This window comes from Saccopteryx bilineata, chromosome 2, assembly GCF_036850765.1.
Source record: "Saccopteryx bilineata isolate mSacBil1 chromosome 2, mSacBil1_pri_phased_curated, whole genome shotgun sequence".
Taxonomy (NCBI): domain Eukaryota; kingdom Metazoa; phylum Chordata; class Mammalia; order Chiroptera; family Emballonuridae; genus Saccopteryx; species Saccopteryx bilineata.
In genome coordinates, this window is record NC_089491.1 from 24,334,364 (window position 1) to 24,346,934 (window position 12,571).

The window sequence follows — 12,571 nt, forward strand, 5'->3', positions numbered from 1 at the left end:
ATAAAACAATGTTATATCATTTTTAAAAGTTACTAAAAATATCTAGGATAATTTATTCACTATATACAGTGTGTCCATAAAGTCATGGTACACTTTTGACCGGTCACAGGAAAGCAACAAAAGATGATAGAAATGTGAAATCTGCACCAAATAAAAGGAATACTCTCCCAGTTTCATACCTATTCAATGCAGTTCGATGTGGGCTCATGCACAGATTTTTTAGGGCTTCTTAGGTAGCTATCCTGTATAGCCTCTACAGACTCGTCACTGACTGATGGCCTACCAGAACGGGGTTTCTCCACCAAACTGCTGGTTTCCTTCAACTGCTTATCCCACTGTGTAATGTTATTCCTATGTGGTGGCGCTTCGTTATAAACGCGCCGATATTCACGTTGCACTTTGGTCACGGATTTGAATTTAGTGAGCCACAGAACACACTGAGCCTGACCTGTAGTGGCCAGTGGATAAAGCATCGACCTGGAATGCTGAGGTTGCTGGTTCAAAACCCTGGGCTTGCCCAGTCAAGGCACATATGGGAGTTGAAGCTTCCTGCTCCTCCCCCCCTTCTCTCTCTCTCTCTCTCTCTCTCTCTCTCTCTCTCTCTCTCTCTCCCTTCTCTCTAAAAAAATGAATAAATAATAAAAAGAATCAAAACACACTGAACTTTCCTCTGTACTGTCCGCATCTCGACCGGCATGGCATGGGCTGCTCCGCTGTATACACGGTGTTACATCATCATCTGCGCATGCACACATACTGCCATATCATCCTACAGAAACTGGGAGGGTTTTCCTTGTATTTGGTGCAGATTTCACATTTCTATCATCTTTTGTTGCTTTCCTGTGACTGGTCAAAAGTGCACCATGACTTTACGGACACACTGTAGATATATTTTTGAAGAACTATTTGTAATATAACAGTTAGATACAATTTATATTTCCAACTCTAAGAAAATGATTTATTTTGAGGCAGGCATATATATATTTAATTTCTTCTAGATCACATGTAGAATAAAGGCTTTGCCTCAAGTCCTGCTTTAGACAGTTTTCCAACTCCTGAATTATTTCCTAAAAGAAGACAAAAGTATCAGCAAGAGAATGACAGTCAAGGGAAATCTCTGTATGTACTTCTCTTTGCCCAAATAGAGGGCTGAGAAATGTTCCTTCTCACTGTGCTGGTGGGGAAATGTGTGTATGTGGATAGACATAAACATTTTTCAGCTATGGGACCCGCTCCAAAATATATGGTAGACAGTTTTCAAGTATTTGAATTGGAATGGAAAAGAGGGAGCCATCTTTTCAAACTTTGAGCGGTATGCCTAAAATTTGCAGTTTCCCATCAACTTTAAATCAAAATGTAAAATTTTATGAAATATAAGGGTGCATTGGTGTGTCCTGGAATATTTCTATCAACCACCAAGTCCTCGTGCATCATAATGAAAACATACTTCTTGGTGTTGCGGAGTTTTTAATAGATTTTATTAGGGGAAAAATGCTTGTTTTATGTGGTTAAGAAATGTTCACAATTGTTTAGCAATGACTATGATGGCTGTATAATAATTGATGTGTTTCTTAAGGGCACTGAATGATAAGAAGTAGCAGTCGGATCAAATTCTAGGTCCTTTGGACTGTTGTTTTGGAGATTATTCTGCTATACAATCAATAGTTACAGATGTCTTCCTTCCTACGGTTTAACTCCTAAATATAACTTATAATGCGTTATCTGTCACTTAGCTTGATGGCACATGGAAGCCACCTTTTTCTGATGAATCCTGCACTCCCGTTTCTTGTGGGAACCCTGAAAGTCCGGAGTATGGGTTTGTGGTCGGCAGTGCGTACAGCTTCGGAAGCACAGTGATTTATCAGTGTGAACCTGGCTATGAATTAGAGGTGAGTGAACAAACTGTTTAATCAGATTGATTTGTTTCTCCAATCTACATGGGAACATATTTAGTGTTAGAGCTGATATGTTTCACTGACTTGGGATTCTAAAGTATATTTTATACTTTGTTACCTTTTACCCCCCCCCCCATGCTTTACAAGAAATACTTAAGATAACTTACAATCTTAAAAAGCAAAATAAGTCTCAAATTTAAAAAACTCAAAGCCACATAAAGGAAGATGTAACGCTCAAGACTGAGCGCTACTTCAGTTGCCATGTAATCCTGTGTTTCAGCCTCCTGTTAGTCTTATTCTGCAACAAGGCAGTCGGTATGTCACTGTGGGGAGGTGAGCAAAGGGATTTAGTTCTGCAAAGCTAGGACTTGCTCAAGCACGGGGCTCAGCTGCCTAGTCAGGTTCTGGATTGAGATGCCAGATTCCCACATGTCAGATCTGGCATGACAAACCCTCATCGCAGTTCTAACCAAATACCAAGTTAGGTCTCATGACCAGCCCTGGTTTGTAGCATTAAAACCCCATCGGCACGTCGGCCTAGCGTGCGGAGGACCCAGGTGCGATTCCCGGCCAGGGCACACAGGAGAAGCGCCCATTTGCTTCTCCACCCCTCCGCCGCGCTTTCCTCTCTGTCTCTCTCTTCCCCTCCCGCAGCCAAGGCTCCATTGGAGCAAAGATGGCCCAGGCGCTGGGGATGGCTCTGTGGCCTCTGCCTCAGGCGCTAGAGTGGCTCTGGTCGCAACATGGCGACGCCCAGGATGGGCAGAGCGTCGCCCCTGGTGGGCGTGCCGGGTGGATCCCAGTTGGGCGCATGCAGGAGTCTGTCTGTCTCTCCCTGTTTCCAGCTTCAGAAAAATGAAAAAAAATATATATATATATATATTATAAAAATATATATATATTAAAATATATATATTAAAAAAAAAAAACCATCGGCAGCACCTAGGTCTCCGTATTTGCTTTGGTGGGAAGGCTGCTGGCAATTTTGCTGAAAGCCTGATGAGATCATCAAACTTGGAAATGTAAGAAATCTGTCTTATATTACATAATGTCATCTGGTTTCTCAGGAAACTCTTCTTTCCTGTTTTCATTGTTGTGGTGGTGTTTAAATGGAGGTTTTGCTGAAATAGTCCTTGCCAGTGGTCTGTTAAATTTGTATAATGCATTCCATTTTCTGACCACACACTCACAGAGTTGTCATGTGATAAGTCCGTGAACACTGGAACTGGGTTGATATGGACTTTGTTCAAATTCTTCAGAAGATTAAAAAAGTAAAAGAAAGAAAGGATATTAATATTGATATAATGGTCAACTGCAATTGGGAAGTATTCCTCTTTTTGAAACCCAATTGTTCTTCATGTGAAAGTACTAATCCTACAATTTGTTAAGAAAAAATAGTGGTGGCCCTGGCCAGTTAGCTCAGTGGTAGAGTTTCAGCCCAGAGTGTAGATGTTCCAGGTTTGATTTCTGGTCAGGGCACATGGGAGAAGTGACCATTTCTTTTCCACCCCTTCCCCTCCCCTTCTCTCTCTCTCTCTCTCTCTCTCTTTCTATTCTCCTCCCACAGTCATGGCTTGATTGGTTTTAGTGCATCAGCCCTGGGCACCAAGAATGGCTCTGTGGACCTTCCACCTCAGGAACTAAAAATAGCTCGATTGCCCTAGATGGGCAGAGCATCAGCCCGAGATGGGGGTTGCCGGATGGATCTCTATCAGGGCATATGTAGGAGTCTGTTTCTATCTCCCCTCCTCTCACTTGAAAAAGAAGAAAAAAAATTGGTATAAGATTTAAACAACTATGTAGCAAACTGATGGATCATTAAATTTGAAGAAATAGATAATTTTCCATAAAAAATGTTTGGAAACATCCTGATTTTAACTACAAAACTGAGAGAGGTGCTATAGCAATTGGTCTCATTCTAAGCTCCATGTAAGAATTTCCTGAGAAACTTATAAAAATATATTAATGTCCAATTATTTTCAGGTGTAACTGATCTGGGGCAAGAAATGTACAAGATATCCTAGAGAATCTTGTCACATGAGATAGGTGAGAACCTCTCAAAGGCTACATGTTAAAAAGACTGAGTCATTGAATGAGTCTCCTGCAGGCCAGAAAGAGACCACTATTTGTCAATAAGGGTAATATAATAACTTCCATGGACTGAAACACATCAAATGTGTCATGAGTAACACTAGATTTATAATAGTGCTAAAAAATTCTTTGGTAGCTTTAGAGAATGCTTATGACAAACTCATTATTGAAAACAGACAACAGAAAGTGAAAATTTGTTTTTTTTAGTGCTACCTAGACTGCTAGATAACCAAGGGATAGATGAAGGGGAAGTTTCCCTTTATAGAAGTATTCTGGGCAATAAATTATAGAATATATATCCCAGAATTTGCAACTTGTACAAATTAATAGATTTAGGCTATCGTCATCATAGCTCTTGATGTCAGAAAAGAAAAAAAAAAATTGGAAGCAACCAGACATTATGTACCTCCTGATGGATAAACACACCATTATGAAAAAGTCTTGCCCAAAAGGGTTATCATTAGGAACATTGATGATTACCATAGAAAATAAATAAGAGAAAAGGAAAAAGCAAAGACTCATAAGCATTATAACCAGAAATCAAAGAATAGATATATATAAGTCTGTATAGCTATAGGGGGCAAACAGCCTGCATAGCCCCCAAGGGTAATGGGATATTGAAAAATATACAAAAAGTATATTCAGTATAATAATTATAAATAAACTTTCAAGTAAAGTACATTCATTGCACTTTATTTCACAAGTCAGGGGAGTAAATTTTGGAAAGATTTACCCAAAATAATTAAAATTTTAAATGCTTGGGCCCTTCATAGGGTAAGTTTATCTAGGATAAATTACGTTGTTGAAAAATACAGTCTTCATGCCAATAAGATATCTTGGTATGTTTCATGTTCAAAGGTGTAAAAAAAATTTATTCTTTGCTGTACATCTCAGTTGAAAAATAGATTCAACTCAAAATAATTTTAAAATGTATTCAGCAAATATACCTCTTTGACATTTCAAACACATTCTTCAGTCTTTGCTGTTGGTTATAACTAGTTGTTATTTAAATAGAAAGTGAAACAAAGCTTGCACCTTAATTACAGTAGGAGCTAGGGTATGAATTTAGAAGTAATTTGATGAAAACATTTTTACAAATCTAAACCTACTCCTTAAACTAATACTACTTAATGAATGTATTTAGCATTCCGATGCTGAGAGATTCAGGTTCACAGCTGTGATCATTTTGCTTTCCCTTATCTTTTCAATGTAGATTTATGATACTGTCAATGACTTCTTTTCATTTATTCACAGGGGAACGTTGAACGCTTCTGTCAGGAGAACAGACAGTGGAGTGGAGGGGTGGCAACGTGTAAAAGTAAGTCAAATAGCACTTAGCAGCTGCCAAAATGATCCCGAGCACACAGAATAACAATGTGACTACAGTGTCTTTGTAAATCAGTTTTATAATTTTAAAAAATTGACCCTGGACTCTTGCTGAAAGGCATCAAACCAATAAAAGGGTAAAAAAACTGTAGCTGAAATTAATGATTACATTGGGAAAGAGCACAGGATGACTGGCTCTGGAATGGCAAACATTTTGTTTAGAAATCAGTTAACTATTGAGTTTATTTACATTTTGCAGGGTTTTTTTTTTTTAAATAATTATAAATTAGCAAGCTTGGATCTGTTGGTTTTTGGTGACAGTACTGACCCGATCCTGACAATGTTGCCACATTGTCAAATAAGTGAATATTCACATTTTCTATGGAATTTTACATTAACTCATTCTATACAGAGTCAAGTATATTTAGCAAGCTGTGGGCTAATTCCCATGACTTTATTTCAATATATGGCCCATATGATTCCTCTGCCGAAAGGCAATGTATTTAGATGCAATAATTACAAATTAATCAGTCTGGAAAGCTTTTAAATATATATTATTTTCTCAAAAAAAAATCCTGGGGAAGTCATCAAATTTTGAAACTGGAAGGGGCCTCTTAAATAATCTAATCCAAGCAGCCTTTCAGGTGATCTAGTGGGACTAGATTGGACTGCATCAAGATGAGTAAGATCTATTCATCTTGCTAAGCGACTCAGTGGGGCTAGGAGAGGTGATGAGACCTGCCCAGTATCATAAGTTAATTTGGTGGCAAAGCTGTCACTGGGACTTGAGGTACTTGAATCTTTGTTCATGGTCATTGCAACCATATCTTCCAGAGTAGATTAATCTATTGATTTCATGTATATATAAACCTTAAGTCTTTTAAGAAATATCATATGGGAAAGTAGAAGAGAAGATGGGATCAGAGAAGGGAAAGAGATGAATGAAATTATATATACATAACACAGCATTATAGAGAACAGGACAGCAAATCCTAGAGGGAAGGGGGGAAGGCACTGGGGGGTGGGGTTATGGGGGGGCTGAAAGGGAATAAAGGGGTGGGGGGAGATATATTCGTTGGGACACTTGAAACTATGTAAACACAAATTAAAATCATAAATAAATTAAAAAAAAGAATTATCATATGGTTGAAATTCAATGGAGGATGTATGGTTTTTTTAGTTCTCAAAAAGTTGCATAAATATTATACAGAAAATTTAAAAAAACAACAACATTGAGTAACATCTCAAGTCACAGAAAGGCATCACTGGGCATTTCTGATAATAGCATTTTTATCTCAACCATTTATGATCAAAAAGTGTGTGTGTGTGTGTGCAGGGGAGGGGATAAGGGGTGGGAGGAAACGTGTCTGCCTGCAAAGGAAATGTGAGGGAATCCTTTCAGTCTGTAGTAGATTTAAGTCAAACTACAATGATAGGATCAGCATAGTTCCTCTCGCTGAAATGCAACATACTCATAAATAGCTCTCCTTGAATCCTATTTTGTTTTTCTTTTCTTTTTCTTTCTAATAATTAAATAAGTGATACAAGTTCTTTGAGAAAGAAGAAAGAAAGAAAGAAAGAAAGAAAGAAAGAAAGAAAGAAAGAAAGAAAGGAAGGAAGAAGCTAATAAGCAAACAAAATAATACTTTCAATCCCACCACTCAAGGATAAAAACTATTGATGTTTTGATACACTGTATTGTGTCCATTTTTCCTAAGTGTATGAAAAATACAAATTTGGGGAGGGAGAGGAATGGTGCTTATAAGGAGCATCCTGATTTGAAAGCTCCTCACATAAAATGTATTAAATTATTAAATATATTGATATATATAACCATCAGGTTTCAGGGAAGCCTATTGAAGTCAGTAAGTTTCCTAGACCTGTGCTTTTCAAAGAGTGGCCTGCAGGACAAGCATGGTCAGTAGTACCTAGTGTTTTGCCAGAAATGCAGAATCTCAGACCACACCCCAATCCTGCTGAATCAAAACTAGCATTTGAACAAGATCCCTAGCTGATCCGTGTGCACATTACAGTTTGAGAAGCAGGCTTTGTACCCATGGTTTTTAGCCTTCTGCACATGGGACTATCCTGGAAGCTTGTGAAAATCTCTAGCCCAGTTTGCACCCCGTATCAGCAGTCCGAGTCTCTGAGGGTGGGACCCCACATTGATGTATTTTTAAAGTTCCCAGGTGATTCCAGGTATAGCCACAGTTCAGATCCACGGTCCCAGTGCTCAACAGGCTGAAAGAAGCCTGAAGATGTCAGTGAGTGTCTAATCCAGTGGCTCTCAATTCCGAGTTAGCATTAGAATCATTTGGGGAACTGTTTAAAAACTATCGAAAGCAGGGCCACGGTAGAGATTCTGATTCATTTGGTCTGGGACAGGGCCCTTGGTGTAGAGCTTCCCTGGGACTTGAATGTGCAGCCCAAGTTCAGAATCACTGGTCTAGACCATCTCCTCTATCATCACCATGATCATAAATTAAGACTCAAAGCCATTTTTTAAAGATTCTACAAAGGACAATCCTGCTGTCCTTTTTCGCACGTTCCTGTTAATAACATTTCTCTGAGGAGTGAAGCCATGATTTGTAACGACACTAACACTAGCCATCAGTTTATGGAGCCTGTGTCCAGAGAAGGCTTATAAAATTCCTTATCGGAATTTCCAGACAAGCCTATCACCCCCTGTTCTTTATACTTTCCTCTTATATTTTACCTTCTAATAACCTTATCTCTTTAACTCTCTTTACAAGCAGTCTGACCTTAATCAAATTATTTTACCTCTCTGAGCCTTACTTTTCTTCACTTGTGAAATGAGATCATCTCATCTCAGAGTTGTTGTGAGTAAGAATGTAGAGCAGTGGTCCCCAACCTTTTTTGGGCCACAGCCTGGTTTAATGTCAGAAAATATTTTTACGGACCGGCCTTTAGGGTGGGACGGATAAATGTATCATGTGACCGAGACGAGCGTCAAGAGTGAGTCTTAGTCGGATGTAACGGGGAATCTGGTCATTTTTTAAAAATAAAACATCATTCAGACTGAAATATAAATAAAATGGAAATAATGTAAGTTATTTATTCTTTCTCTGCGGACCGGTACCAAATGGCCCACGGACTGGTACCAGTCCACAGCCCGGGGGGTTGGGGACCACTGATGTAGAAGTAGCCAACTAACAAACAGGGCCACCCAGTTAAATTGAAACTTTACATTAAGAATGATTTTAAATATAAATATGTCCCGTGCAATATTTGCAGCATACTTAGTCTAAATATTTATTTGTTGTTTACCTGATATTCAGATTAAACCAGGCAGTCTGTTTTTTATCTGATCAACTCTAGTTGTAAGAAATAAATTGGATAATGTCTGGAAAGTTCTTGGCCATGGAAACAACTTACCAAATGAGAATTCCTTCATTTTACCCACCTGTTCATCCAAACCCCAAGCATCATTAACAACAAAAAGTGACGATATCCAGAAAGACAGCTAAAGTCAATTGGGCAAAGTAGCACTCTTAAATGCCTATGTGTATTAATACAACATGTATGCGGGGGGGGGGGGGGGGCTCTCCTTCAGTGCCTTTCATTATGTCTCACACACAGGAGTGGACTGTAATATTGAGTAGACTGTAATATTGTGCATTGAGTACCTTTAGCAATTGCAGCAGAAGGAAGAGAGTTGGGAGAAGCATTTAACCTGAGGGTTTTTTTTTTCCTTTTTCTTTTTAGAGACCAGTTGCAAAGCCCCAGTTGGGTTTCCGAATGGGAAAACTGAGGTTGAAAATAACACCGCTGGACCCAGCGTGGTGTATTCCTGCAACAGGGGCTACAGCCTGGAAGGGTCGCCGGAGGCCTACTGCACTGAAAATGGAACTTGGAGCCACCCAGTTCCTCACTGCAAACGTGCGTGTTGACTTTAGGGGAGGTTTGAATCAGATTCAGTTCCATGACTAGTTTCCCAAATGTCTAAAATAGAGAAGAAACTCCACTTCTAAGTGAGATGGGCCCAGAGAAAGCAGTCTATGCCTATCCAAACCAGATACTATGCGGTAGTTACAAAATCTAGTTCTGCGTTCTAAAATATCTTACCTGAGAATCAGCTGTTACCAAATTCCTTGGCTGATTCCAAGTTTAAGGCACTAACAGAAAATACACCACCGTAAGGACAAGATTCGACATAAATGTACATATAATGAATTTGATTGGGGATGTGAAAGGGGTGGAAATATGTTTAATGTGTAATATTAATAAAGTAAATATGAATGTAGTATATAAAGATAATTAGCTATAACCATGGGAATGCAAACAATATTCATGAGCAAGGTATAAATTGAGAGAGGTCTGGTTACTGGTTACAGTGTTGTAATGCAGGGACTGAGCTTTAGGATTCAGGGGGCGACTACCTCACAAAGATGTCCTTTATGCCCGTGGAAAATAAAAAAAAACTGAAACACTGCTTGAAGTAGGTGTGAATATATACGTCACACATGTGCAGTAAGAAATCCTTTCTATCCTCTGTCATTTTGTTTTTCCTGTAGCACTAGAAAAATGAATTCATTTTTGTCCATAAGGCTTGCAAAATCTACAGTTTAAGTTCTGATACCCTATTTAGAGTACTGTGGAGCTGAAGTCAATCAACTCAGATATGCTCTGGTTCATTCTTTTGAAGGACATTCAGTTAAAGAAAGTAAAGTGACAGTGAGAAGCATTTACTCTGTTCTTAACATTCTTAATATATTAAGGGGATGTTTGATACACTCTCTGATTTCTAGCTTGCCTTGTGTTTCCCTAGTGCTGATCAAAAAACAGTCTAAAAAATGTTGGGGGCTGTAATCAGACAACTATTTAATTTGCCATCTTTGAAGTTTAGGACCATGTGTTAGTAGCTGGATAACCTGGTGTTTTCAGATCTTGTCTAATTTTATTCTTCCAAATAATTTCACAGAAATGCCAGTCAAGTCTGTGTTTAATGTTTGAAGCTCTATATTTTTAAGCTTCATAATGTTGTCACTTACAACCCAACTCCTACAGGGTTCCTAGTCTGCCTTCAAAGAAATAAATTCAGAAAAGCAGGGCATATCAGTAAGCATTTTCTTTTCTTTTTAACAGCAAACCCATGCCCTGTCCCTTTTGTCATTCCTGAGAATGCTCTGCTTTCTGAAAAGGAGTTTTATGTGGATCAGAACGTGTCGGTCAAGTGTAGAGAAGGCTTCCTGCTTCAGGGCCAAGGGGTCATTACCTGCAACCCCGATGAGACGTGGACGCAGACAAGCGCCAAATGTGAAAGTAAGTGACTTCATTAGTGCAGAATGTTTCCTCCTCTTTGTGAGACTCTTCCCAGTCGAGCAACTTAATTGTAGATATTTAAATTTCTGCCTCATCAGCATCTGTGTTCGTTTGAAAAAAATCTTTAAAATGACCTTTGAGTTCCGAACATTAAAAGGCAAGTTTTCAGGACTAGGCTAAGACCTTCCTGACCAGGACTGACTGAGCAGATTTTTGAAATGTGCTCTTCGAAAATTAAATCTTCTACGGTTTACTCTAAAATAAAATGACCCTCTCCACATTGTCAGCGTCCCCAAACTATCCTTTTTTAGTCGGCTATGAAAGCTTTGAATGCAAAACTTATTCCACCGTGGTTCTCAAACTTGAGCCTGCGTGGGAACCACCCAGAGGGCTTCTTGAAAACAGAATGCTTCCCCCTCTCCTTTACCCTCCATCTCTCTGCTGCCCATCCCCAGAGGTCTAAAGTTTCTGATCCAGTGGGTCTGGGATGAGGCCGGAGAATCTGCCTTTGTTCAAGTTCGCAGGTGGTGCTGATGGCGATACTGCCTGTGCTGGACCCACAATGTGAGACTGACTCCCTCTGGGCTGGCACCGTGTTGATCTATAACACGCAGTCTGGCAGCATCCCTTGCTGCCTCGTGACACCTCTTGACACTTTCTACACTTAAAAACGTCTCCCCTGCCCAACCAACATCTCCCTTCCAGCCTTCCCAGTAGGCCAAGATCCTCCCTCCACAGCAGGGGTTGGGAACCTTTTTGGCTGAGAGAGCCCTGAATGCCACATATTTTAAAATGTAATTCTGTGAGAGCCATACAACGACCAGTGTACGTTACGCATTATCCAATAAAATTTTTGTGTTGTCCTGGAGGACAGCTGTGATTGGTTCCAGCCACCCACAACCATGAACATGAGAGGTAGGAAATTAATGGATTGTAATACATGAGAATGTTTTATATTTTTAACGTTATTATTTTTTTTAATTAAAGATTTGTCTGCGAGCCAGATGCAGCCATCAAAAGAGCCACATCTGGCTCAGGAGCCATAGGTTCCCGACCTCTGCTCTACAGCAATCAATTAACAAATACTTATTGAGTCTAACACGATACAAGGCCCTGGGCTACATCGAGGAAGACTCTGTTATGCCTACAGTGGCCTCCAGCTTCAGAACACTTGCACTCCAATTAATGAGATAAGAAATATGTGTCTGAAGGCCCCAGGGAATCTGGAGTCAGAAAAGACCTAGGCTTGAATTCTACCCTCGGAACTTTCTAACTCTAAACTTATACTGGTCTCCTAACTTCTCTGACCCTTAGGGCTCTCATGTCAAGTTAAAAGCACCAATACAGTCATCCCTCGCCATATCATGGTTCACTTTTCATGGTCTCACTGTATTGTAGATTTTTAAATTGTATATATCTAATTTCATACTGTGGATTTTTTGCTATATCGTGGGATTTTGCGATCTATAGGTATTTTTTATATATTTATTATTTTAATTATTTTTGAAGTAAAATAAGCATCTTCTAGCCTAAAAAACTGAAAACAATATAAATATATATATATTGGAAAAATGAAAATATAAATCAATAATAAAATAAATATAAGTTCGCTACTTTGCAGATTTTTGCCTATCGCAGGGGATCCTGGAACCCAACCTCTGTGATAGACAAGGAACCACTGTACCTATCTTATAGGTTTGTCTTGAAGAAAAAGTGAATTGCTATATATTAACAATATCTCCTTATAGTTTAAGAGATACACCAATAGCCCCAAGTCCTTGGATTTGCAGCCTACTGCAGCGTTAGAATTTTTACTTTACTCAGGAAGGTGGTATTACAAACAGCCTAACATATCCTCGCATTGGTCTTGGCTCTTGGAGACTTACCACTCAGGGCACTGGAAGAAAGAGCAGGAGAGACATTTATTACAAACACTCCTTCAACGCATACCGATTCCTCAGTGTTCCCGAGGGGAC

At 39.3% G+C, this 12,571-nt stretch overlaps 1 protein-coding gene across 1 annotated transcript in view; it reads left to right on the top strand.

The window, feature by feature from the left end:
- SVEP1 (sushi, von Willebrand factor type A, EGF and pentraxin domain containing 1) overlaps positions 1-12,571 on the top strand; it is a 181,410-nt gene that overhangs the window by 153,626 nt on the left and 15,213 nt on the right. The window contains exons 40-43 of the mRNA XM_066256551.1: positions 1,734-1,889; positions 5,241-5,304; positions 9,039-9,212; positions 10,419-10,595. Coding sequence (XP_066112648.1) covers positions 1,734-1,889; positions 5,241-5,304; positions 9,039-9,212; positions 10,419-10,595 — 571 coding nt within the window. The remainder of the gene's footprint in view (positions 1-1,733; positions 1,890-5,240; positions 5,305-9,038; positions 9,213-10,418; positions 10,596-12,571) is intronic.